The following is a 23,684-nucleotide window of genomic DNA, read 5'->3' on the forward strand; positions in this document are numbered from 1 at the left end:
AGTTTTCTTGATATGTCCTTATCTAGTTTTGGTATAAGGGGAATACTAGCTTCATAGGGTAAATTTGGAAGAGTTTCATCCCTTTCTATTTCATGGAATACTTTGGGAGAATTAGCATTAGTACATCTTTGAAGGTCTGATAGAATTCAGCTGATAACACCTCTGGACCTGGGCTTTTCTTTATTTGAAGTCTTTTTATTACTGCTTCTATCTCACTGCTAGTTATTGGTCTGTTTAGGATTTTTAATGTTCTCTTATAATTCAATTTTGGCAGGTCACATATTTCTAAAAATAAGCCCATTTCTTCTAAGTTTTCCAATTTATTGGAGAAAAAGTTTTCAAATTAGTCTTCAATGATATTTTGGATTTCTGTGTTGTCTGCAGTGTTTCTCCTTTTTCATCTCTAATTTTATTAATTTGGGCCTTCTCTCTTTTTCTTTTGGTTAGTTTGGCTAACAGTTATCAATCTTGTTTATCTTTTTAAAGAACCAACTCTTTGTTTCATCTATCCTTTGTTTTGATTTTTATTTTCCATTTAATTGATTTTGGCTCTAATCTTAATTATTTCCTTCCTTTCGGTTTTGTAATTGGTTTGTTCTCATTTATCAAGGGTCTTAATATGCATGACATGGTTGCTTATTTGGGATCTTTCTGATTATCTTATTTAGGCACTTATGGATATAAACTTTCCTCTTAGAGCTTCCTTATAGTGTCCCAGAATTTCTGGTATGTTGTATCACAATCCTCATTTTATTCTAAGAGTTTTTAAATTTCTCCTCTAATTTCGTCTATCACATATTCCCCATTCATCATTCAAAAGTGTATTGTTTAATTTCCATGTGTTTATATGGTATCTGTAGGTTTTCTTCCTTCCTTTTTTTTTTTTAAGGGATGACATTTATTCCTTTTCCAAATGTTACAGTAAAACCAGGTGGAAGAGAATGGTTTTAGCAATTAGAAAAAAAAAAGTACAAATCTGGGGTTTGGCCATTAAAAGTTATTTACAACAATGGGAGAAAAAAGACAACAAGAAGTTGTTTCACATTACAGACCTCCCTCCCACCCCAAAGCCTAATACTTGCTTACCAAGTCAAAAAAGAGACACAGTTGATTCACAAGCTGGAGGTTTGAACTTGAGTAAGACATTTATAAAAACCCAGACCGGGGCAATGTCCTCCCCAGCCCAGGTGCCACTAGGCACAGCACAAAAGACTAAAAACTCAACAGGGGAAAGGCTGGACACTCAGGGTTTGGGAGTACAAGCACCCCACTTCTGGCTCAGGGATTGGGGAGTGGGATAAACAAAACCTACTTGGAAAAGAACTGGGAGAGAAAACCAGCAATTGCCTTCTGCAGGGCTGGGGACAGGGAAGGAGGTAGGGTCAGGAACAGGAGCATTTCACATCACTAACCTAACTTGGGAAATTGTAAGGGACCATCTTCAACTGGCCTTAAGAGAAAAACCAGATGGCTGATGGGAGAATCCACAGGAGGGAGAGGAGAAAAGGGAATGTGGCTGGGAGGGGGCAACAAGCCCCTTCCTTTCTGGGCCCAGGAAGGCAGCCAGGGCACCAGGTCCAGGCAGTGACCTCACAAGGACAGCACAGTTTTTGCAGCTTAGAGATCACCCACCTGTCCCCACCCAGCTACTCATTCTGCTCAACGCTGGCTGATGCAGGGCCACTTTCTGACCCCAAGGGAGTGGACGGCTCTGCAGCCTGGGGCCCTGCCTCTTCTTCTGTGTCTCCTCCCTTGGAGGCAGCACTGGCCTCTGCCCCTTTGACTTGGGGCTCCTGGCTCTCGGGGGTGGCAGCAGCCTTCCCTTCCTGGGCAGTGCCCTCCTCGCTGCAGGCACCGATCTCCCCCTGCTCCTGCTCTTCCTCTGTGGGTGAGGAGGCAGAAGAATCACCCCCACCCTCCTTCCGATTTCTCTTGAAGGACAGGCCACTCAATTTAAAAGGCTTCTTGAAAGAGAATTTCTTCTTCTTCTTAGGGGTCTCCTTGGGAGCGGTCTCCCCCTTGGCCTCAGCGCCCTGGCCAGGGGGTGCTGGCTCGATGGCATCACCAGTGGCCCCCGCTGCCTCATCTGTTCCGTTCATGGGGGGCGACTCCCCTTCACCCTTGGGGGATAAGTCTCCATTGCTTTTCACGTGGCCATTCTCCTGTCTGTTGGCCTTCGCGGGGGAAGCGCCTGCTGCCTCCTCGACGGTCACGTCGCCCGGGGGAGCCTTGGAGCTCTGGCTCCAAGGGGGGGGGGTCTGCTGGGGGGCGCCCAGAGCCGCCCCGGGCTTGCGCCACAGGGGATAGTCCGGCGGGGTCGGCCCGGCGGGCGGAGGGGTGTGGCTGGCGCCTGAGGGGGAGGGGTATGGGGGGGGAAGCGAGCTGCACCCCCGCTCCGCGGCCGACCCGCTAGCTGCGCCCGCAGACACCACGCTCCGCGCCAGAATGCCACCCGCCACCCGCCGAGCCGCCTATATATATCCTTCCTTTTTTTTTTTTTTTGGTGTCAATTTCTAATTTCATTCCATTAGATTAGAAAAGATTAAATTGTGTATTTGTGTATATTTGCTGAAAGTTGTTTTGTGGCTTAAAATATGTTCTATTTTGGAGATTCCTTGAGTAACTGTGAAGAAAGTGAATTTGGCTCTTGCCAGATGAAATATTGTATAGATGTCTGTTAAGTCGATTTTGATCCGTAATAATTTTTTAGGTCTGAAGAGTCTTTACTGATTTATGACTGGATGAACTATCTATTCGTGAAAGAGGAATGTTGAAATTACCCAGTAATATTATACTGAATCTTTGAGTAATATCTGTTTTATGTAATTAGGTAAATCAGAATTTGAAGCATAACTATTTACTGTTTTTATATCTTCTTGTTGGACTATTCCTTTTACCAGTATGAAATTACCTTCTTTGTCTCTTCTCATTAATTTTGGCTTGAAATCTGCTTTTTTGGATATGAAAGTAGCTAGTTCTGCTTGTTTGGGGGGCTCTGTTTGTGTGGTTTGTTCATTTTCATCCTTGTACTTTCAGCCTATGAGTATCTTTGCCAGTAAGGTGAGTCTCTCACAAACAACATATAGTTGGGTCTTGTTTTTTAATGCCAGCCTATGTCTTTTAATTGTAGAATTGAGACCATTTACATTCAATGTTATTATAGAGATATGTTTTTAATTCCTGTCATTTTGATTTATTATTTTTAACATTTAATTTGGCCCTGTTTCTCATTTGCTTAAATGAGATTTGTCCATTTGTGAATTCTTGGTGTTGTTTTTTTTTTTTTTTAGTTCCCCTGTGTGTAGTATTTATCTAAGTATTTTCTGCAGTGTAGTGGTCATGAATTCTTTTAGTTATTGCTTATCTTGGAAGGTTTTTAATTTCTTCCTCAATTCTGAAGGATAGTTTTGCTGAATATAGCAATCTTGGTTGACAGTTGGTCTCTTTCACATTATTCCAAATCTGGGTTTTAGAGTTTTGAAGTTCATGCTGAGAAATCAGAAATAGGGCTGAGGATGTGGCTCAAACAGTAGCACACTCGCCTGGCATGCACCGGGTCACTGGGTTCGATCCTTAGCACCACATAAAAATAAAATAAAAGATGTTGTGACCACCGAAAACTAAAAAATAAATATTAAAAAATTCTCTCACTCAAAAAAAAAGAAAGAAAAGAAAAGAAATCAGAAATAATTCTGATAGGCTTGCCTCTAAATATGATCTGATGTTTTTCTGAGGGCTTTTAAAATTCTATCCTTGTTTGGTATGTTAAGCATACCAAAGGTTCTTTTATAATCTTGTCTATTTGGGATTCTGAATTCTTTCTGTCTCTGGATGTCCATCTCATTCTTGTTCAAACATTATTATTATTTCCCTGAAGAGGTTATCCATGCCATTAGCCTGCCTCTTTAATTCCAATGATTCTTAAATTTGATGTTTTAATGTTGTCCCAGAGTTGTTGTATACTCTGGTCTTTGTGTGTGTGTGTGTGTGTGTGTGTGTGTGTGTGTGTGTGATGCTGGGGATTGAACACAGGGCCTTGTGCATGGCATGCTAGGTAGGCAAGCACTCTGCCAACTGAGCTATACCCTCAGCCCAATACATCTGTTTTGTTGTTGTTGTTGTTGTTGAGTTGTAGATGAACAAATACCTTTATTTTTATTTTATGTGGTGCTGAGGATTGAACCCAATGCTTCACATGTGCGAGGGAAGCACTCTACCACTGAGCCATACCCCAGCACTGTACTCTGGTCTTTGTTACCCATTTTTTTAATACTGTCTAAATTTTCAAGGGCTGCCACTTTGTCTTCCAGCTCTTAGATTTTGTCTTCATGCTGTACACTATTAAAGACTTTCAAATGAACACTTTGATTTATTTTGTATCTTTCATTTCCAAGATTATATATCTATCTCCTTATTTCTCATTCATGCCCAATACTGATTTTCATAATTCATTCAGTTGTTTTTCTTCATTCTTTTGGAATCCATTGATTGTTTTTGTAATAATTATTTTGAATTCTTTTTTAAAATTTATTTATCTTAATTTTTTCTTTCTTTTGAATTCTTTATTTGGTATTTAATCCACTTATCTTTAGAGTCAGTTGTTGGTGCATTATGAAATTTAGAAGACATCATGTTACTTTGTTTTTTATTATTTTTTAATATTCCTATATTGTGTTTTATGCATCGGTTGGGATAGATTTCTCTTCCACTGTTGTTTGTGGGCTTTTTTAAGGAATAGCCTTTTATTGCCAAAGTGTTCTGAGATATCAGGTGGTTTGAATTTTTTAGACTATTTCCAAGTGGATTTTATAGTATGGTTTCACTGCTACTTCTTTGCTGATGATTAGTGTATTTTGATATAGTGCATATTTTGTCAGAGCTTGAAGATTCTACTTGTCCTGTATGTCTCAAAAGAGTGGGGTCCTTCTTATTGATCTGGCAATTTTGTGGAATACAGGAGGGTATGTGGGGTACACTCTCTGTGATTGCTCTTCTTCACTTAACAATGATCTAAATGAATGGAAATGATCTATATTGAGACCCCTCATAGGTGTGGTACCCACAGACTTTGTGTTAATTTCTGTTTCTGCCTAGAAGTGGATGACCACAGTAGGACCTGATGGGCCCCCCTAGCCATTCCTACTTGGGGAATAGTCATTAGAAGATTTTCATCTCTTTTGTTCTTTATATTAAAGTAAAAAAAAATCATTGAAGTTTAAGCATGGTTAGTTTGCATGTGGAAGAGGTGTGTTCTCTTTTAGCTGAATTTACTCAGTAGGAGTCTATACCTTGTGAACTTGTAGTATATAACCCAGTATATTCCCAGAACCTCATAGAAAAGAGGGAAGCAAACAATAGAAACAACAGGAAAAAAAAACAATATACAGCATTAAAATAAATACCCTGTGCCTACTATGACATTTATAACACCAATTACCATAAAAACAGGAATGGTGATTCAGCACTTCACAACAGCAAAAACAATCAATAGCTATGAACTAGATTTGGCATTAAATAGCAAGTGCCAATGATGCCATCTACAGTGCTAATAACTGTAACAACATGAATAGTTGGGCAGGAGTTATATAACAAATAAAAGGTGGTAAAAATTTAATTCATTAAGACAAAAGAAAATATGATAGGAAAGTGAAAGAAAATTTAGAATGTTCAAAATGTGACCAGAGAGAAAGCAGAAGAAATGTGGTAAGTGATGTCTATAAAGAAGAAGGAAAATACGGTCTGGGGTTGTGGCTCAACGGTAGAGTGTTTGCCTCGCACGGTCAAGACCCTGGGTTTGATCCTCAGCACCACATAAAAATAAATAAGTGAAATAAAGGTATTGTGTCCAACTACAACTAAAAAATATTTTTTAAAAAGGAGGAGGAAAATTGCCACAGTCTGGCTGGGCACAATTCAGGAGCCACTTGTGAAAAGAAACAAACTTTATTTTTAGAACTAAAAACACCAAACCAAACAGCTCCTCAGGAAAAAACCCTCAGAGCCCAACTGCCACCACCTGTTTCCCACAAGCCTCTCACACCCACACAAACCTCACCACCTCCCACAATCCTCCTGCTCTTGAGGCTGATTGGCTGGGTCGCATGGGCGGAGCCAAAGAAGTCCCCCAATGAGCAGCTCCGTGGAGGAGCCAATCAGCTAGATGTTGCTGGGGCCGCTGTGAGCCAATCATCAGCTGGCAGTCTGAAGGGCAGGGAAACAGCCCAATGAACATCACCGCAGAGGAGCCAATCAGCTAGATGTTGCTGGGGCTGCTGTGAGCCAATCATCAGCCGGCAGCTGGAAGTTTGCTGGGGCCCCTTTGGCTGTGGCTCTCAACATCTCCCCCTCTCTGTTTAAACAACAAGCATGTGGCTTGGGGACCGTGCCTGCCTTAGGTTGTCCAATACTACATATGGTCCTTACCCGTCTTCGGATGAGCTGACCTCAGGGCGTCAGCCTCCTGTCTTAGGTTGGTACCATTGTAATTGGATCTTACCCATCATTGACTACTGGTCCAGTATACAGCCACACCTGTGGAGAGGTCTTTGTAAGCAGAAGGGAGGAAGATACACCAACCCAATTGATGGCTCTTGTTGGAAAAATTGTACCACCGATGACATCATCAGCAAAAATACCCCAACACTACCACAAGTCGCTGCACCAACAGATAGTTCACAATGCATACAAGTGAGTTCACAATGCATACAAGTGACACATAGTTTAGGCAAGTTCTGCAAGCAGTTCAGTGATGGCTATTGCAGAAACTGTAGATTAGTTTTATCTTTGTCTTCACCGGCACTGGGATGAAGATAGGAATTCTAGCAATAATGGCTAAAGGAAAAATTATGTAACATTCCAGAAGGCACTAAAAGAAAACAATTTTCTTAACAATTTACATTATCTTGAAGAGAAGAGGAACAATTTTCTTAACAATTTACATTATCTTGAAGAGAATTATTAAATATAATGAAAAGGAAAGGTGAAAGTAAACAAACAGATCTGTTAACCTTCTTTTTTGTTTACATATTAAAACAATTCTTAACAGTTATTTACCCAATTTAAATTAAACCATTTAAATCACGTGAATAAAAAAAAATATTTGGATCCATTTTTTCATGAGCGCTCATCATATATGATATATGGACATATGTACATTCAAACATATAACACAAAACACAAGTGTGCACACATAATATAATACATACAACACATAACATAATAGTAAAGGCCTTATAACTTTTTACAGGTGAAATCTCCATTGCAATGTTTAAAAACTCTATAGTCAAAAAAAAAAAAATAGAACTGATCAGCAAAACATTAACTTAGGTCTGTATGAGCTCAAAAACCAAAATAGAACTTCATGATATGGGAAAGGGCAATAATAAAATAGATATTGAAAAAAGCATCCTGGTTCTGTCGCAGATGTAAGGATAGCCAAATTGGAGTTTTGGATATCAGCTGTTATGGATTTGAGCCAAATCATCTTCTTTTTGGTCTGTAGAAATTGCTTTAGTTAATCTCTCTGGAATCCAAATCGGCTGCTGTTCTTTCTGTGGAAATACACAAACAGGCCCCCGACTCCAGACAATCACTGGGTCAGGACTTTAGTTAATCTCTCCGGAATCCAAATCGGCTGCTGTTCTTCCTGTGGAAACACACAAACAGACCCCCGACTCCAGACAATTACTGGGTCAGGACCTTTCCATTGTCCTGTTAGAATATCTTTCCAAAGTACCTTGGGCTTATGTACATTTTTTGGACACATATGCCTTTCTGCAGCACTAAGTCCTGATGAATCCAAATTTAAAAAGTTTAGAGTAAAAAGGGTTATTTTAAGTTTACCTTTGGGGAATATATACCCCTTCCCAATTCCGTCTTTTTGCTTTAATAAGTACATTTTAACAGTTTGATGAGCTCTTTCAACTATGCCTTGTCCCTGTGGATTGTATGGGATTCCTGTTATATGAGTAATGCCAAATGATGAGCAAAATTGTTTAAAAGAGGTAGAAGTATAACCAGGGGCATTATCTGTTTTTAACTGTTTTGGAATGCCCACAGTGGCAAAATTTTGTAAGCAATGAGCTATAACATCTTTAGTTTTTTCTCCGGCATGAAGGGAGCCCATCAAAAATCTAGAAGAAGTATCAACTGTAACATGCAAATATTTTAATTTTCCAAATTCTGGCAAGTGTGTGACGTCCATCTGCCAAATATGGTTAGGTATCAATCCTCTAGGATTGACTCCAAAATTAACTTGTGGTAAAAAGGTCACACAATTTTGACATTGTTTTATTATTTGTCTAGCTTGTTCCTTAGTTATTTTAAAACGCTTTTGTAAAGTATTAGCATTGACATGGAACCTTTTATGAAAATTTGTAGCTTCTTCTAGTGTAGAGAAAATATGTATGTCATGTGTAGTTTTATCTGCTAAATCATTGCCCAAACTAAGGGCTCCAGGCAATCCTGTATGTGCCCTGATATGTCCTATAAAGAATGGATCTTTTCTGTCCCAGATTAAACTTTGTATAGTGGAAAACAAAGAGAAAACAGTAGAAGAAGGGGAAATCCTACCAGCATCTTCAAGGGATACTATAGCATTAACTATATACTGACTATCAGAAAATAAATTAAATACAGAATCTTTAAACATCACAAAAGCTTGTAATACTGCATTAAGCTCTACCTTTTGAGCTGATTGTTTGGGTACTAAAAATGTAAAAGTTTGATCAGGTGTAACTATTGCTGCTGTACCATTATTTGACCCATCAGTGAATATATTTGGAGCATTCATGATAGGTGTTTTTCTTGTCATTTTTGGAAAAATTACAGGATGCAATGACCAAAAAGACAATAAAGGATTAGATGGTAAGTGGTTATCAAATGAAACATTAGATTTGCACATGATTATTGCCCAAGTATTTAACTCATTAGCTAATTCATCAATTTGATTCATAATATATGGAGTAATAATTTTATTGGGAGAAATTCCAAATACTCCCTTTGCTGTTTTTATTCCTTTGAGTATTAATTGTCCTACAGCTTCAGGATACCTAGTAAGAATAGTGTTAGGAGAATAAGATAAATGTATCCATAATAATGGACCTTCTTGCCAAAATACTCCTGTAGGAATATTTTTTGTTGGTAGTACAATAAATAATAAAGGCAAACTTATATCAATTCTATCCAAATGCATATTTTCCATATATGTTTCATTGATTTTTAATGCCTTTCTTGCTTCAGGCGTTAACATTTGGGGTGAATTTGGATCTGATGGACCTTTTAGGATATCAAATAAAGGTCCCAATTCTCCTGTTGGAATACCTAGATAAGGCCTTATCCAATTTATGTCTCCTAATAACTTTTGAAAGTCATTAAGTGATTTGAGTTGATCTACTCGTATTTGAATTTTTGGTGGACAGACCATGGTTGAGGATAATAGAACTCCTAAATAATTAATTGGAAAATTTAATTGTACTTTATCTATTGCTGTCTCTAGATTATAATTTTTTAATAAATTTGTAAGTGTGGCATAACATTCTAACAATGTGTTTTTAGCTTTGTGTGCTAATAATACATCATCCATATAGTGAAATATTTGTAGTTCAGGATTTTGATTTCTAAGTGGCTGGATTACTTTGTTAACATAAATTTGACACATAGTTGGGCTGTTAGCCATCCCTTGAGGGAGTACTTTCCATTCATATCTCTGATCAGGACCTTCATGATTTAGTGCAGGGATAGTAAATGCAAAACGTGGACTATCCTCAGGATGAATTGGAATTGAAAAAAAACAATCTTTAATATCTATAACTAAAACATACCAAGTTTTTGGCAAAGCAGACAATTGAGGAATCCCCGATTGAGCAGGTCCCATAATGACCATTTCATTATTAATGGCTTTTAAGTCTTGCAATAATCTCCATTTACCAGATTTCTTTTTGATGACAAAAATGGGAGTATTATGGGGAGATACAGAAGGTTGTATATGTCCTTCCGCTAATTGTTGTTTGACCAGATCATGGGCTACTTGTATCTTTTCTTTAGTCAAGGGCCACTGAGGAACCCATACTGGTCTTTCTGATTTCCATGTAATTTTTATTGTCTCAGTGGCCCTTTGTGAAAATCCAACCCATGTCTGTCTGTTCCTTGATCTATTTGTATTGGTGCTGCTATACCTTGTTCTTGTTTTTCTAATATTTTTCCTTTCCTAAAACCTTGTCTAGCCATAATAGTGGGTGCATTTTGATTGATGTTATTTGTTAATGTCAAACCTAATTGATCTAAGACATCTCGTCCCCATAAATTTACGGGAAGATGATCCAATACATATGGCTGTATAGTTCCTTCACATCCTTCAAGATCCTTCCAATCTAATACCATTGCACTTCTATGGGGATTAGTCGCCACTCCTAGGCCTCGAAGCGTTTGAGTGTCTTGTTGTAATGGCCAATGTTTTGGCCATTCTTGACAAGAGATGATGCTAAGGTCTGCACCTGTATCCAGTAGCCCATTAAATTCATGTCCTTGAATATTTAGTTTTAGCATGGGGCGAGAATCTAAATTTAAAGAAAGCATAGCCCAATCTACACCTGTGGAGCCTAATTCCTTGGAACCTCTTTCTACAGCATGACTGGAAAACTTATCATGTAGGCTTGGTATTATTAGTAACTGTGCTATTCTATCTCCTGGTGAAATTATTGATATACCCTTTGGAGAACTGGCTATAATTTTTATTTCACCTTCATAATCGGGATCAATTACCCCAGGACTTATCAAAAGTCCTTTTAGAATAGAAGAGCTGCGTCCCAATAATAAGCTTACTGTTCCTTTGGGAAGAGGTCCTTTTACCCCTGTGGGAATGATTTGAACTCCCATCTCTGGAGTTAGTACTGATCTGGCGGAGGCGCAGATGTCCAACCCTGCGCTCCCTCTGGTTTGTCTGATGAGGGATCTGATGGACAATGTGTCCTGGGCACTACCCTGATGGGGTTGCTGGGTTCCTCCAGTGCTCCGTATATTTGTGGTTTGGGGCCCCGGAGCATTGGGGCCCCCTATCCATTTTTTGGCAACGGAGCCCGATGCCTTTGTCCACGATATTGTGGATAAACACCTTGTCCTTGTTCGTTTTTTGATAATGGAGTACCCTCTATGGTGGTTTGAGAACGGCATTCATTAGCCCAATGTAATGGAGTACCCTCTATGGTGGTTTGAGAATGGCATTCATTAGCCCAATGTCTCCCTCTACGGCATCGTGGGCAAATACCCGGTATTCTACTCCTTTGATACCTAGTTTTGTTAAACCCTCCTCCTATGGGGCAATTCCTTTTAAAATGTCCTGTTTGTTGACAATTGTAGCATGTTCTTGGCCTGGTATATAAAGCCTGTTTTACTGCAGCTGCCACAATTTGCCCTTGTTCATTAATGTCTCTGGCATCTAAAGCCTGTTTTACTGCAGCTGCCATGACTTGCTCTTGTTCATTAATGTCTCTACATAATTTAATATATGTGTTTAAATCTTCCTGTTTCCATGGTCTAATGATATCTCTGCACCAACGATTTGCTTGGTCATAAGCCAGTTGTTTTATTAATGGCATTGCTTGTTCTGTATTCCCAAAAATTCTGGTAGCTGTTTGAATAAGCCTATCTACAAATTCAGCGTAAGGTTCATTAGCTCCTTGTATTATCTTACATAATTGACCTTGTAAACCTCCATGTCCTTGTAAAGTCTTCCATGCCTTAACTGCATCTACAGCAATTTGTAAATATACACCAGGATCATATGCAATTTGTTGCTGCTGATCCTCATAAGGTCCCTTTCCTAACAACATATCTAGATTTCTCTGAGAATAACCAGCTGCTGCATTTCGCCTAGCCGTCTCCTTGCAAAATTCCTCATTGGCAACCTTCCATAACAGGTATTGTCCTCCATTTAGCACAGCTTTACAAATATTAGCCCAATCTGCTGGCGTCATGTTTAAGTTGGTAATGGATTCGACCAAGCTTACAGTGAAGGGTGCTTGGGGACCATAGGTTGTTACAGCCTCTTTTAGGTCTTTCACTGTTTTGAAATTTAAACCCTGGTAAATTCGCTGCCCTCCTACCTCAAATACAGGGCATACTTGAGATCCTGTCTCAGGATCCCAGCTATCAACTGTGGGGGTTGGGAGCCTCCTAGCATATGGAGGTGGTGCTGTTGATTGGACACTTATGCCCTCTGGTGATAGAATGCTATTAGTAGCAGTCTCCTGTAGAGATGGTGCTGTTGGTTGGACACTTAGGCTCTCTGATAGAAAAGTGTTATTAGCAGTCTCCTGTTGTAACTTTTCCCCTGATGGCTTTTTCTGCTCTAAACTTCCTTCCTCTGTCTCACTAGCTCGAAAGACCTTCTCTTTTACTTGAATCTTTTCCTCTTTCTGACTAATTTGAGAGACCTTCTCTTTTACTTGAATCAATATGTCTTCTCCTTCCTCTACCTTTGTCTGAATTGAAGGCTTTGGGCTAAGCAAACCAGATACGAACGTCCACAATGGCAATGTGCCAACTGGCAGAGTCCCTGGGTTGTTCTTTCCTATTCTTTTTAAATTTTCACCATGATGGTTCCATTGTGATATATATATGAATAGTTGGGCAGGAGTTATATAACAAATAAAAGGTGGTAAAAATTTAATTCATTAAGACAAAAGAAAATATGATAGGAAAGTGAAAGAAAATTTAGAATGTTCAAAATGTGACCAGAGAGAAAGCAGAAGAAATGTGGTAAGTGATGTCTATAAAGAAGAAGGAAAATACGGTCTGGGGTTGTGGCTCAACGGTAGAGTGTTTGCCTCGCACGGTCAAGACCCTGGGTTTGATCCTCAGCACCACATAAAAATAAATAAGTGAAATAAAGGTATTGTGTCCAACTACAACTAAAAAATATTTTTTAAAAAGAAGGAGGAAAATAAAAGAAATAAAGTGAGGAGAGGGAGAAAGAACAAGAGATTGGCTGTAAGGAGAAGAAAGAAGAGAATGATAAACAAAAGAAACAAACAAAAGCCCTAACCATCAAAATTCAAGAAAATAAAAATAACAATCATAAAAAAAAATGGTAAATGGGGCTGGGGTTGTAGCTCAGTGGTAGAACACTTGCCTAGCACATGTGAGGCACTGCGTTGGATCCTCAGCACCACATATAAATTAATTAAGATAAAGGTATTGTGTCTATCTACAGCAACAAAAATAAATAAATTTTAAAATAAGGTAAACAAGAAACAAATGTGTATATGTATATATCTTCATGAACCAATCAGCTCAGCAAGAACACCAAAAACAAAGGGAGAGAGATAGAGAGGGAGGGCAGGAGAGGACAAAAAGATATTTAATGAAAAATGAGCCGGGCATGGTAATGCATGCCTGTAATCCCATCAGCTCAGGAGGCTGATGCAGGAGGAGCACAAGTTTAAAGCCAGCCTCAGCAACTTAGTGAGGCCTTAAGCAACTTGGCAAGAACCTGTCTCAAAATGAAAATAAAACAGGCTGGGGATGTGACTCAGTGGTTAAACAACCCTAGATCCAATCCCTGGTATAAAAAAAAAAATTAAAGAATTGTCTCCACTGAGGTCATCAAAACTATCCATGAGGATGGATGATCACTGCTTACACCTGACTGAGCTATGTATCCCTTAGAGCAAGGGTTTGGGGTTGTTAATCCCTTCCTCTTTTTGTGTTATTCACCAAGCAGTCAGCTGGAGTGCCCTAAAACTGAAGCTGGTTGAAATAGCTTTCGGTTTCCCTTCTCACCAATATGAGGTTGGACAGAATGAGAAGTACTGTCCATTGGAATTTTCTTCGGATACACCATGAACATGCCCTCCCAGGGTGGGGCTGCTACAGAGTTTTAAGTGGAGAGTTCCTTCAGCTGGGGCTTAGCTCATCACACCTGAGCACTTCGTTGGGTGGTGTCTGCTCTGCAGAGATAGATCAACACACCCTAGGACTGGGCAGGTACAGATCTCTGCTGGGAGTCTGGATCTCAGGAGCCTCCTGAAATTCTACTGGTAAGGTAGAGAGCTGACTCTGCACATGTCTCTCACACTCCGCTGCCCATGAATAGTCTTGCCTGGCTTAGTCACCAAGAATAAACACCTGCCTGTTCCATTTCCCAACCCCCTTCAGTTAGTCAGTCACATGAGCCACCAGACTCAAAGAGAAAATGAATTGAACTCCCCTCTACATCTCTGACTTGAATTTCCTTAAGAACAATTTTCTCTGTACCTGTTTCACTCACATTCTGCTAAGTCCACCCTAGGCCATATGGTAGCTGCATGCCGGGACAGGAGAGCAACATTTGCTAGGATCTCCCAGACTCCTGCAGTAGGAAGTTGCAGCATGGCCTCCTCAAGATGTCTCCTGCCTCAGCTCTCCACTGGCCAGTTGAGAAACACAGGATACTTTTCAAATACCAGTTCACTGTGCAGCCTCTGGATCAGCAAAGTTCAGGCTGTTTTATATTCCACAAGCTTTTTGAAGGATATGGACAATAGACCCAAAAGGAACTTACTTTCCTGTTCCCCTACCTGTGCTCCCACCCCACCCTAAATCATCTTACCACCAAAACTCCTCCCATGACCTGGCCTTGCCCCCTGCCTGTCAAAAGGGCCCACGAAAGTCACTAACTCCTTCCAAGGCCTGGTTCAGCTATAAAACCCAGACCCTTGTGGCCATTTTGCCCCAAAGATGTGCCTCTCCAGTGCTGAATAAAACATCGCCAGTCCATGAGGTCTGCCTCCATTTTTCTTTTTTCTTTTTGCATTCTCTTCCATGTGCTTTCATTTTTCCATGCCAGACGAGTCTGTCGGGTGTCCTTGTGTCATTCCTCCCCTCTTTGGTGAACCAGTGCCACTGTCACTGCTGCAATTGGTTGACTCTAATCTCCTTTCTTGTCCTTTGTTCAATGCACCTGAATTTATGAGTCTCTGAGAGACTCTGACTGTCCATATTGACTTTCAGTGAATTCCCTCTTTCACCCACCTATCTGAAAAGCGGTATTCCTGCTACTTGAATACCCAGCCCAAGAACAACTAGAAATGCAGCCTCCTCTAAGCTGCCATCTTGAATCTCACCAGTTTTTCATTGACCCTGCAGCTAAGGTGGGGCACCTGAAGCTAAGGTTGGCCACGTGACTTCCCCACACAGTAAGGCTCCTGCCTCCTCAACCTGGATGTTAGACCATCTTTCTAGGCCACGTTGACATGAGGACTTTGGAATAAATTTGCTCTTCATTGAAAGTAGGTCAAAGTGGACCAGGGATGTAGCTCACTGCTACAATGCTTCCCTAGTGCACTCAAGGCCCCTGAATCAATACCTAGAACTGCAAAAAAAAAAAAAAAAAATTAATTAAATAGATGAAGGCATGGTGCAGTCACTATGGAAAACAGTTTGGTAGTTTTTAAAAAAGTTAAACATGGAAGTACTATATTCTATGGTCTGAATGTCTGCCTCCAAATTAATGTATTGGAAACTTAATCCCTAACCTAACAGTGTTGGAAATTAGAGCCTATTGGAGGTGTTTGAAGACGTTTGGACTTAAAACAGTAAAGCTGTTAAAAAAGGGTTTAAGAGAGGGAGTTTAGCCCCTTTTTTTTCCTGGAAGGGGAGAATTCTGCAAGGAGGCCCTCTACTAGATACCAAATGCCAGTGCCTTGATCTTGGACCTTTTAGCCTCTAGAACTGTAAGAAATAAATTTCTGTTCTTCTATAAATCACCCAGTCCATGATACTCAAAATGGATCAAGATGCTCTATGAGGGAGCTGAGGATGTAGCTCAAAGTTAGAGCACCTGCCTAGCATGCATAGGGCTCTGGGTTTGATTCCCAGCACCACAAAACAACAATCAAAAAGATGCTATATGCATGTATATATATAAAATATACTCTACTGTCATGTATATATAAAAAGAACCAAAAAGAAAAAATAATGCACCAAAAAAAGAGGAAAAAGAAAAGAAAAAAAATGTTTGCTATATGATTCAACAAGTCCATTTATAGGTATATACCTGAGGACTGAAAATAGAGAGCCAAACAGATGCTTGTACACCCATGTTCATAGCACCATTATTTACAATGGTAAAAGGTGGAAACAACCCAAGTGCCCATCAGTAGATGAAAGAATAAACAAAAGATGGTGTATGGGTACAATAGAATATTATTTGATCTTAAAAAACGAAAGAAATTTTAGCCAGGCATGGTGGTGCACACCTGTAATCCCAGTAGCTTGGGAGGCTAAGTTAGAAAAATTGCAAATTCAAAGCCAGTCTCAGCGATTTAACAAGACCCTATCTCAAAAAATAAAAATTGATGTGGCCCAGTGGTTAAGCATCACTGGGTTCGATCCCTGGTACAAAAAAAAAAAAAAAAAAAAAAAAAAAGAATGAAAATTCTGGTACATGCTACATCAATTCTGGTACATGCTAAATGAATCCAGACCCCAAAACAATATGTATATGTAGATTCACTTATGTAAGTAATCTAAAACCGGTAGATCTGTAGAGGTATGATGTAGAATGGTGGTCACTAGAGGTTGAGGCAAGAGCGGACTGGGAAGTTACTGTTTGATGGTACATAGTTTCAGTTTGGGAAGATGAAAAATTTCAGATGGAGGGATGGCGGGCACGTTTGCACACAATGCGAGCGTATTCAACAGTACTAAATGGCACACTTAAAAATGGTTGGAAAGGTCAATTTTATGTACATTTTACCACAATACAATTTTTTTTAAATAAAGGCTTTTCTCCCTTTGTTCTTTATCTCTAGCAGAGGTGAAGAGGGGAGGGACAGCAGAGGTAGGGGAAATACCCCCAGAGGCTTCCTCTCATGTTGGTGGGTGGAGAGGTAGATTTGAAGGAAGGAAAGTTTCTAAGGACTTTCCTCCCTCACCAACTCCCTTCCCCCTGCATGCAGCCTTACCCTGTATCTTTCTCTTGTGAGGTTGGGAAGCCAGTATTCTCACTGTCCCTACACAATTTGCCCCTGGCCTCTAAACAAGGCCACATGCCAGTGGACCACCTGACTCCCTAACCCTCCACTAGCCTCATACCCACTTTCCACGGTGCACAGTGACCTTGCTGGCCCTTCACTACTCCTGACACCTCTAGTTCTGCATCTGCATTTGCTACCCACTGATTTGCACCTTGGATCTGCTACTCTGTGAACAGCCTTCCCCAGTTATTTTAGCTTGGTGTTTTATCTCCCTACTAGGATATAAGATATGCAAATGATAAATGAGAGATCAGGCTCCAGCACAAGGACAAAGAGCAGACTTGGGGAGGCTACACAAACAGTCTTATAAGCTCTTGCATTCAGGCCACTGCCCACACCAGTGTCCCTCAAACCCCTTCTTCTCGGGCCTTCTGATCTGTGGCTTCTGGAGCACCAGTTAACTGTTATATAGACCATAGTCACATTTGCCGTAAATACATCACCAACAGAGCTATAAACAACAGTGCCTACCCACCCTTCCAGGCTAATGATGGTCTATCTATTGACCTTGTGAGTTGAATCACTTGACTTGTCTCTCTCTGTGTCCTTCACCTTTGATCTCTTCAGGCCTGGTGTTGGGTGTGTATAGCCAGTGGGCTTCTGTTTTTCTGTAAAGTGGCTGAGCTGTATGCATACTGCCAACGTCAGCCTCCAAGAACTCAACATGGCAGCAATGGGAACCTGTGCTGAGGTGTGGTCAGGCTCTTTGTATTTGTGCATCATGTGTGCACAATGCCACAGAATGGGCACCGATGAAAACCACTGTCCAATTAGGACAGAGAAGGATGTTGAAGGTTCGGTAGTGTTGACCTTGAGAGAGTGAAAGGAGGGTCACTCCGGGCATAGGAGGAAAGAGTGACTGAGGAGAAGAATTCATTCACCCATCTCTGTTTTAATGTTTCCCTTTCAGTTTCAGTCTCTGATCAAAATGAAGTGGACTGCTGACAGATCCTTCTTTCAAATGACATGTCTCTCACCTCATTGAGCCAAGAGAAGAGGTATCAGCTTGAAATCTACTAGCTGGCACCTTGATCTTGGAATTCCCAACCTCCATAGCTGAGCAGTCAATTTCTGTTGTTTAAGCCACCCCACCTGTGGTATTTTGTTATGATAGTCTGAGCTGACTATGTCCTGCTCCACCTTCAATAGAGAGCTCTTGCACCTTGGATCTGCTACTCTATAATTTTTAAAAATTATACTAACATTATTACAATAGCATTAAATAAATTATTAATGAAATTAGTAATTGGATTCACCCAAACTAATACAACAATTGATTTTTTTTTTCATTTAAAAAAGTTATCCAAAAATATTGATTGATTGAATCTTGTGTATGGTAGGCATTGTCTAGGAATCACTTGATTCCTGTTCTTTTTGCCACTTGCCATCTCCAGGCCATTTACAAACACAATCATCTATTATTTCTGTATTTATTATTAAACTAGCTCCAAAATTTTGTGCCCTCTTTTTCATATAACATCAAAAACTTTTTTTTTTTTCAGCACTGGGTCTCAAAGCCAGAGCCTCATATATATTGGTCAAGACCTCTACCACTGAACCACATCCCCAGGCCCTAAACATTTTTTTAAAAGCACTGTCACAGTCTTAGGTGAAGGGTAATTTTCAGATGCTAGACTGAATAGTGCATGTTTTTTCTTGTGTGTGTGTGTTTTAATCTTCATAGTTGTGTGTTAATGGCTGTGTGGTATTCCATTCAGTTGATATATCAGGATTTACCTAATGATCCATTATAGTGGGACATTTATATTCTTTCCAATTTTTGCTATTACATACAATGCTGAATGCCTTTTTGTGTATAGATTTATTATTTTTAATTTCTTAGAATACTCATGAGTGGGACCAGTGTGTCAAAGAGTAAAATCCCCTTTTAAAACGCCACAACTTTTTTTTAAATGTAAGATTCTTTTTATAGGACCTCGATTTTTATGGGGCATGTTGCATTCCAAAGGACCAGGAATAGAGTTACAGGACAATGATTTTATTCTCACACTTGTAGAATGATACAGTTTTGTGGAGGAGTGACAAGTGAGTCTAGGTGTTTGCTTCTGTCTGGACAGGTGTGCAAAGTGGTAATGCAGAAAGATATTACACAGAGAATGAGCAGCTAAAACAAGATCCCTGGATGGTGACTCTGTACAGATGTACAAAACCCATTCAATTAGCCTTGGATTTAGGATGTCTTTGTAAAATCTAGATTTCCCTTGGCTTGTGGGGTAAGTCAAGTGTTTCAGAACAAGATGCTTGTATCAAATCCATGTTCCACTGGATACATAGATGTGGGACCTTGGGGCACGTTGCCTAACCTATTTGTGACTCTGTTTTCTCAATCATGAAGTGGAAGAGTAAAACTACATCTTACCTCATAGGATACTGTGAAGATTAAATGAGATAATACACGTCAGATGCTTAGCATGCAGTAAACACACATGTTAATTCCATCGATATGACTAATTAAAGAATGTGTCATTGACACAGGCTGCTAGTCAGACTGTGAATTTGATTTTTTCCTACCTTCAAGTTTGTTCCCACACACAAATCCTGTGACGTTAACTAATTAAAATTGGCAGTTGAAACTTAATTCCGTACATCAGAATGGGAAGCTTGAAGTCAAAACAAGTAGGACTATGCAGGGAGTTCTGGAGAGGCACTCATGATGCCCTTGAACTCAAAGAACTTGCGTTTTTTAATCGTTCAGCTTTGAAAGAGAGAAAATGCACAGAACTTGGGTCTGAAACAGCGAGGAACACCAGGGCAGATGGTGCCACCCTGTCGTAAGCGGGTTGTGAGGTGAGGGTAGGGGAGCTCAGCAGAGCTTAGCACTCGAAACAATTACAATTTTGTGGAGGAGTGACAAGTGTCCTCAAAGCTGATGGCAGAAATATGCATTTAAAACTAATCTAATCACTGAAGAGCCAGAATGACTAGAACAACTGAATCTTTTAAAAATTAATACACAAAACATCATTTCTCCCAAACTGAATTCAAAGAACAAATAAAATGATCCCTACCGGCTTTCTCCATCCCACAAAACAGGGCTTTTCGTCATTCTGTAGTTAAGCTCTCTCAGCTCTCCTAAGGCTGTCCTTATGGATGTGGGCTTTGTTTTTTTCATAAGACACAAAGATAAGCACTGATATTCTCTTTGTGTAAAGCCATTCCTGTTCTCATGGTAACTGATGGTCCATCAGCACCCAAATATATAAAAGGCAGGAAGGCAGGATGAAGATGTTACTACGACAACTGGAATGCAGACTCTATACATTTTTAAGGGCATGTGGGAGGGTTGAATTTCACATTCTTCAAGAAAGCCTGGGTAGGATGAGTCAAGAATTTTAGAAATGGTACCACCGGGTCCTAGATTAGGAGTCACGCGATCACAGTGCTGTCTGGGAGTCAGGGTGACAAGAGTGTTGGCCACAGAATTCTGTGAAATCACTTCAGTGAAATGTTGCTTTCTCAACAGAAATTATACAAAGATATCTTTCTGTGGGGAGTAGGCAGCATTGAGGAGTGAGTATTAGCAGTGAGGAACTCTAGATTTTTAGCCTTTATGGAATCTGTAGAAATAAGGTGAATAGGAGAAACAAATTTGCTTTTAAAAATGTCCACTTTGGGCTAGGGATGTGGCTCAAGTGGTAGCATGCTCGCCTGGCATGCGTGTGGCCCGGGTTCGATCCTCAGCACCACATACCAACAAAGATGTTGTGTCCGCCGAAAACTAAAAAAAATAAACATTAAAAAAATTCTCTCTCTCTCTCTCTCTCTCTTAAAAAAAAAAAAGTCCACTTCTAGGGGCTGGGGCTGGGGCTCAGCAGTAGAGCGCTTGCCTAGCACGTATCCTCACACCTGGGTTTGATCCCCAGCACCACATAAAAAGAAATAAAATAAGGTATTGTGTCCAACTACAACTAAAAAATATTTTAAAAATAAAAATAAAAATGTCCACTTCTAAATGAACAATCCATTCTTTAGTTGGGAACACACAGGGACTACCAGCAACTTGAAAAGAACAGGATATTTCCCTCTGAGGTTGTGAATTTATTTCTTATAGGGCCTAACAGAGCTGAAAACAGTTACTGTGTGTTTACTGAACAGCCCTGATTTCAGTATTAGGGCTATAGCAGGTCTCTTGACAGGCCAAGGGGTACAGGCCTTCTGTGTGTGGAACTAGCAAGGAATTCTCATGCTCTGGGACAACTCTGTGTCCTGAGTCCTCTTAGTCCACTTCAGCTGCTGCTTGGTGATTGTCCACACTGGCCCAAACAGCCCTCAATTAATGGTGTTGATCTCTGTCTGCTTAGAGTCATGTGACAGTGCTCCAGAGCCTCTCTACTGTTACCTGAAATGTCTCCATTAGACAGTCACTCCTCTTGGTCTTGCTAACTATCTTCATTTTACTGAGTGGGGCCCAGCTACCTGCAGGTGATGATATGGAGCCATGCCACAACCTGTCCAGCTGGCTCCAGAGAGTTCTCAGAGACAGAAGTTGTATAGCCTGAGAGACAAACTAAGTAGAGAAGCTTCTGTCCAGAGATTCCTTTCATTCTTCTCTCAGGCTCAGAGAGAATTCATTTGCCCAAGGTCATACAGCAGGAACTGATGAAATGAAATTGAAGCCTAGAGAGGGTTAATGTCAGAATAGTTGTTGAGGGACTTGGGAACAGGGCTCTCACTGCCATTTCCGTCTCTTGTTCCCTAACTTGATAGGAGAAGCTTATAGAGAGGTTAGGGCCCTGCAAATACTCCCCGATCATGTGACACATGCTATAGATGTATTATGCATGTTGTGTATTTCCTGACTACCTCTGTGGCTGGGTTAACTAATCCCCAGAGATGGCAAATTACTTGCTTGCAAGCTCACCTTTCTTACGTGAACCAGCTAATCCTGAGTCCACAGTCCCCCATCTCCTTTTATCAGGCTTGATTACTATCTCCCTACCCTAATTCACCCAGGGGCACGTATCAGACAGCTAGAGACCAACCCAGAAGCCAGCGCCCACTGAAGTTACAGCCACTGCCCAATACAAAACCTTTCAGCTCATTTAGGCTGCCTTTCTTGTGCCTTCCCAAAAAAACCACAATGAAGGCTCTGGCCTCCGTTTTCCCCTCTCTCCTCCTGCCTTCTGACTTACTCTGGCACGTGGTGCAGGACACCCCCTTTCCTCTTAGGAAACAGTTACTTTTAAAAGGCAGTAGTCTCCTAATCTGTGGGCCTCACCTTCCTGAATAAAGACAAAATCCTCGTCCATTTAAAACACAAGAGAGAGGACGAGGAGAGCCAGCATGGGCTGCTGTCACCGAAGGCCACTGTCTCCATTTGCAGTAAGGTTTCTCCCTGCTTCACCGTCTTGGTCTTCTGCTCTCACCTGCCTTCCTCTCACATTTGGCTGCTTCTGCTATTCTCTACTTCCCTGTCTCTTCTTCCCTTTTCCTAAAATCTTGAGGACCAAGTCTGGGGTCATGGAGAGGCCGCATCATTTCCTCTACTTCCTGTCTACTCACATCAGTGCCTGCTCTAGTCCACCAGCACTCTGGGGAGAACACAGTTGCCTCCAGAACTTTCCTAGCAATGGAGTGTGAAAACTCCGTGCGAGGTTGACTCTGTTGCTGGCTCGGATCCCCCCTGGCCCCCGGGGCTTGGTGCCGGCCCTGGTTTCTTGTTGTGCACGTCAAAGAGGCCTACTCCAAAAGCCTTAAAGGCACTCAGGTTAATAGAGAAGGCCCTGCAAGACATGCAGGTTACCCAGATAGATTATTCTATACCCCTATCATTTATAATCCTGCCATCAAAATTAACTCCTACTGGAGTGTTTTGGCAAACAGGTCCCATTTATTGGGTCCATCTACCCGCTTCTAACTTTCGGGTGATAACTCCCTTTTATGAACTAGTGATAAATCTGATCTGGTACAAAAATTAAGGAACTTCAAGATGACTTGGAGAAAAGAAAAAGGGAGTTACTTGAAAATCCCCTTTGGACGGGACTAAATGGATTTCTGCCTTATCTCCTTCCTTTGCTTGGACCCCTGTCGGGCCTTCTCCTTATAGTTGCTATAGGCCCCTGCCTTATCAATAGAATAACACAATTTATTAAAGATCAAATTAACATTTTGACTTCTAAGCCAATACAGGTTCATTATCAACGCCTACAAACCAAGGATGATCTTGCTGAAGTTTGTCTCCGACCGATTCGAAGATGATTTTTCTACAATGATCCCTGCTTCATGCCTTCCTCCTTTTACCCCCTTTTCCTTCTTTATTTTTGTTATTCCTCTCCTCTGACTCTATGCCTTGTCGAACCGGAACCAATTAGAGACCCAATAATGACTGGCTGGATCGCTACCACTAAATGCCTTGGTAATAACGAGCTGATCTTGTAGTACCCAGAGACGGGCAACTTTCACGCTTACACTGCAACCTAAGACAGGGGAATGGGGCCTCCCCAGAGACGGGTAAGCACTGTAAGGGCAGTGAACGACCTAAGACAGGGGCTACTTGATTCCCTTTGACGTGCAACAAACAAAAGAGGGGGAACTGCTGGCTCGGATCCCCCCTGGCCCCCGGGGCTTGGTGCCGGCCCTGGTTTCTTGTTGTGCACGTCAAAGAGGCCAGCTCCCAAGGCCTTGAAAGATTTGTGGTTTCTGTTTTCA

At 40.8% G+C, this 23,684-nt stretch overlaps 1 protein-coding gene across 1 annotated transcript in view; it reads right to left on the bottom strand.

Annotated features, from left to right (window-relative positions):
* Window positions 1-1,189: 1,189 nt before the first annotated feature.
* Window positions 1,190-23,684, bottom strand: part of LOC308643481 (MARCKS-related protein-like) — a gene marked incomplete at its 5' end in the record, with an annotated part of 31,052 nt that continues 8,557 nt past the window's right edge. The window contains one exon of the mRNA XM_081283312.1: window positions 1,190-2,350. Within this exon, the coding sequence (XP_081139438.1) occupies window positions 1,647-2,350 (704 nt within the window). The 3' untranslated portion in view covers window positions 1,190-1,646. The remainder of the gene's footprint in view (window positions 2,351-23,684) is intronic.

Source organism: Spermophilus citellus (assembly GCF_964194105.1).
Source record: "Spermophilus citellus genome assembly, chromosome: 3".
NCBI classification, from domain to species: domain Eukaryota; kingdom Metazoa; phylum Chordata; class Mammalia; order Rodentia; family Sciuridae; genus Spermophilus; species Spermophilus citellus.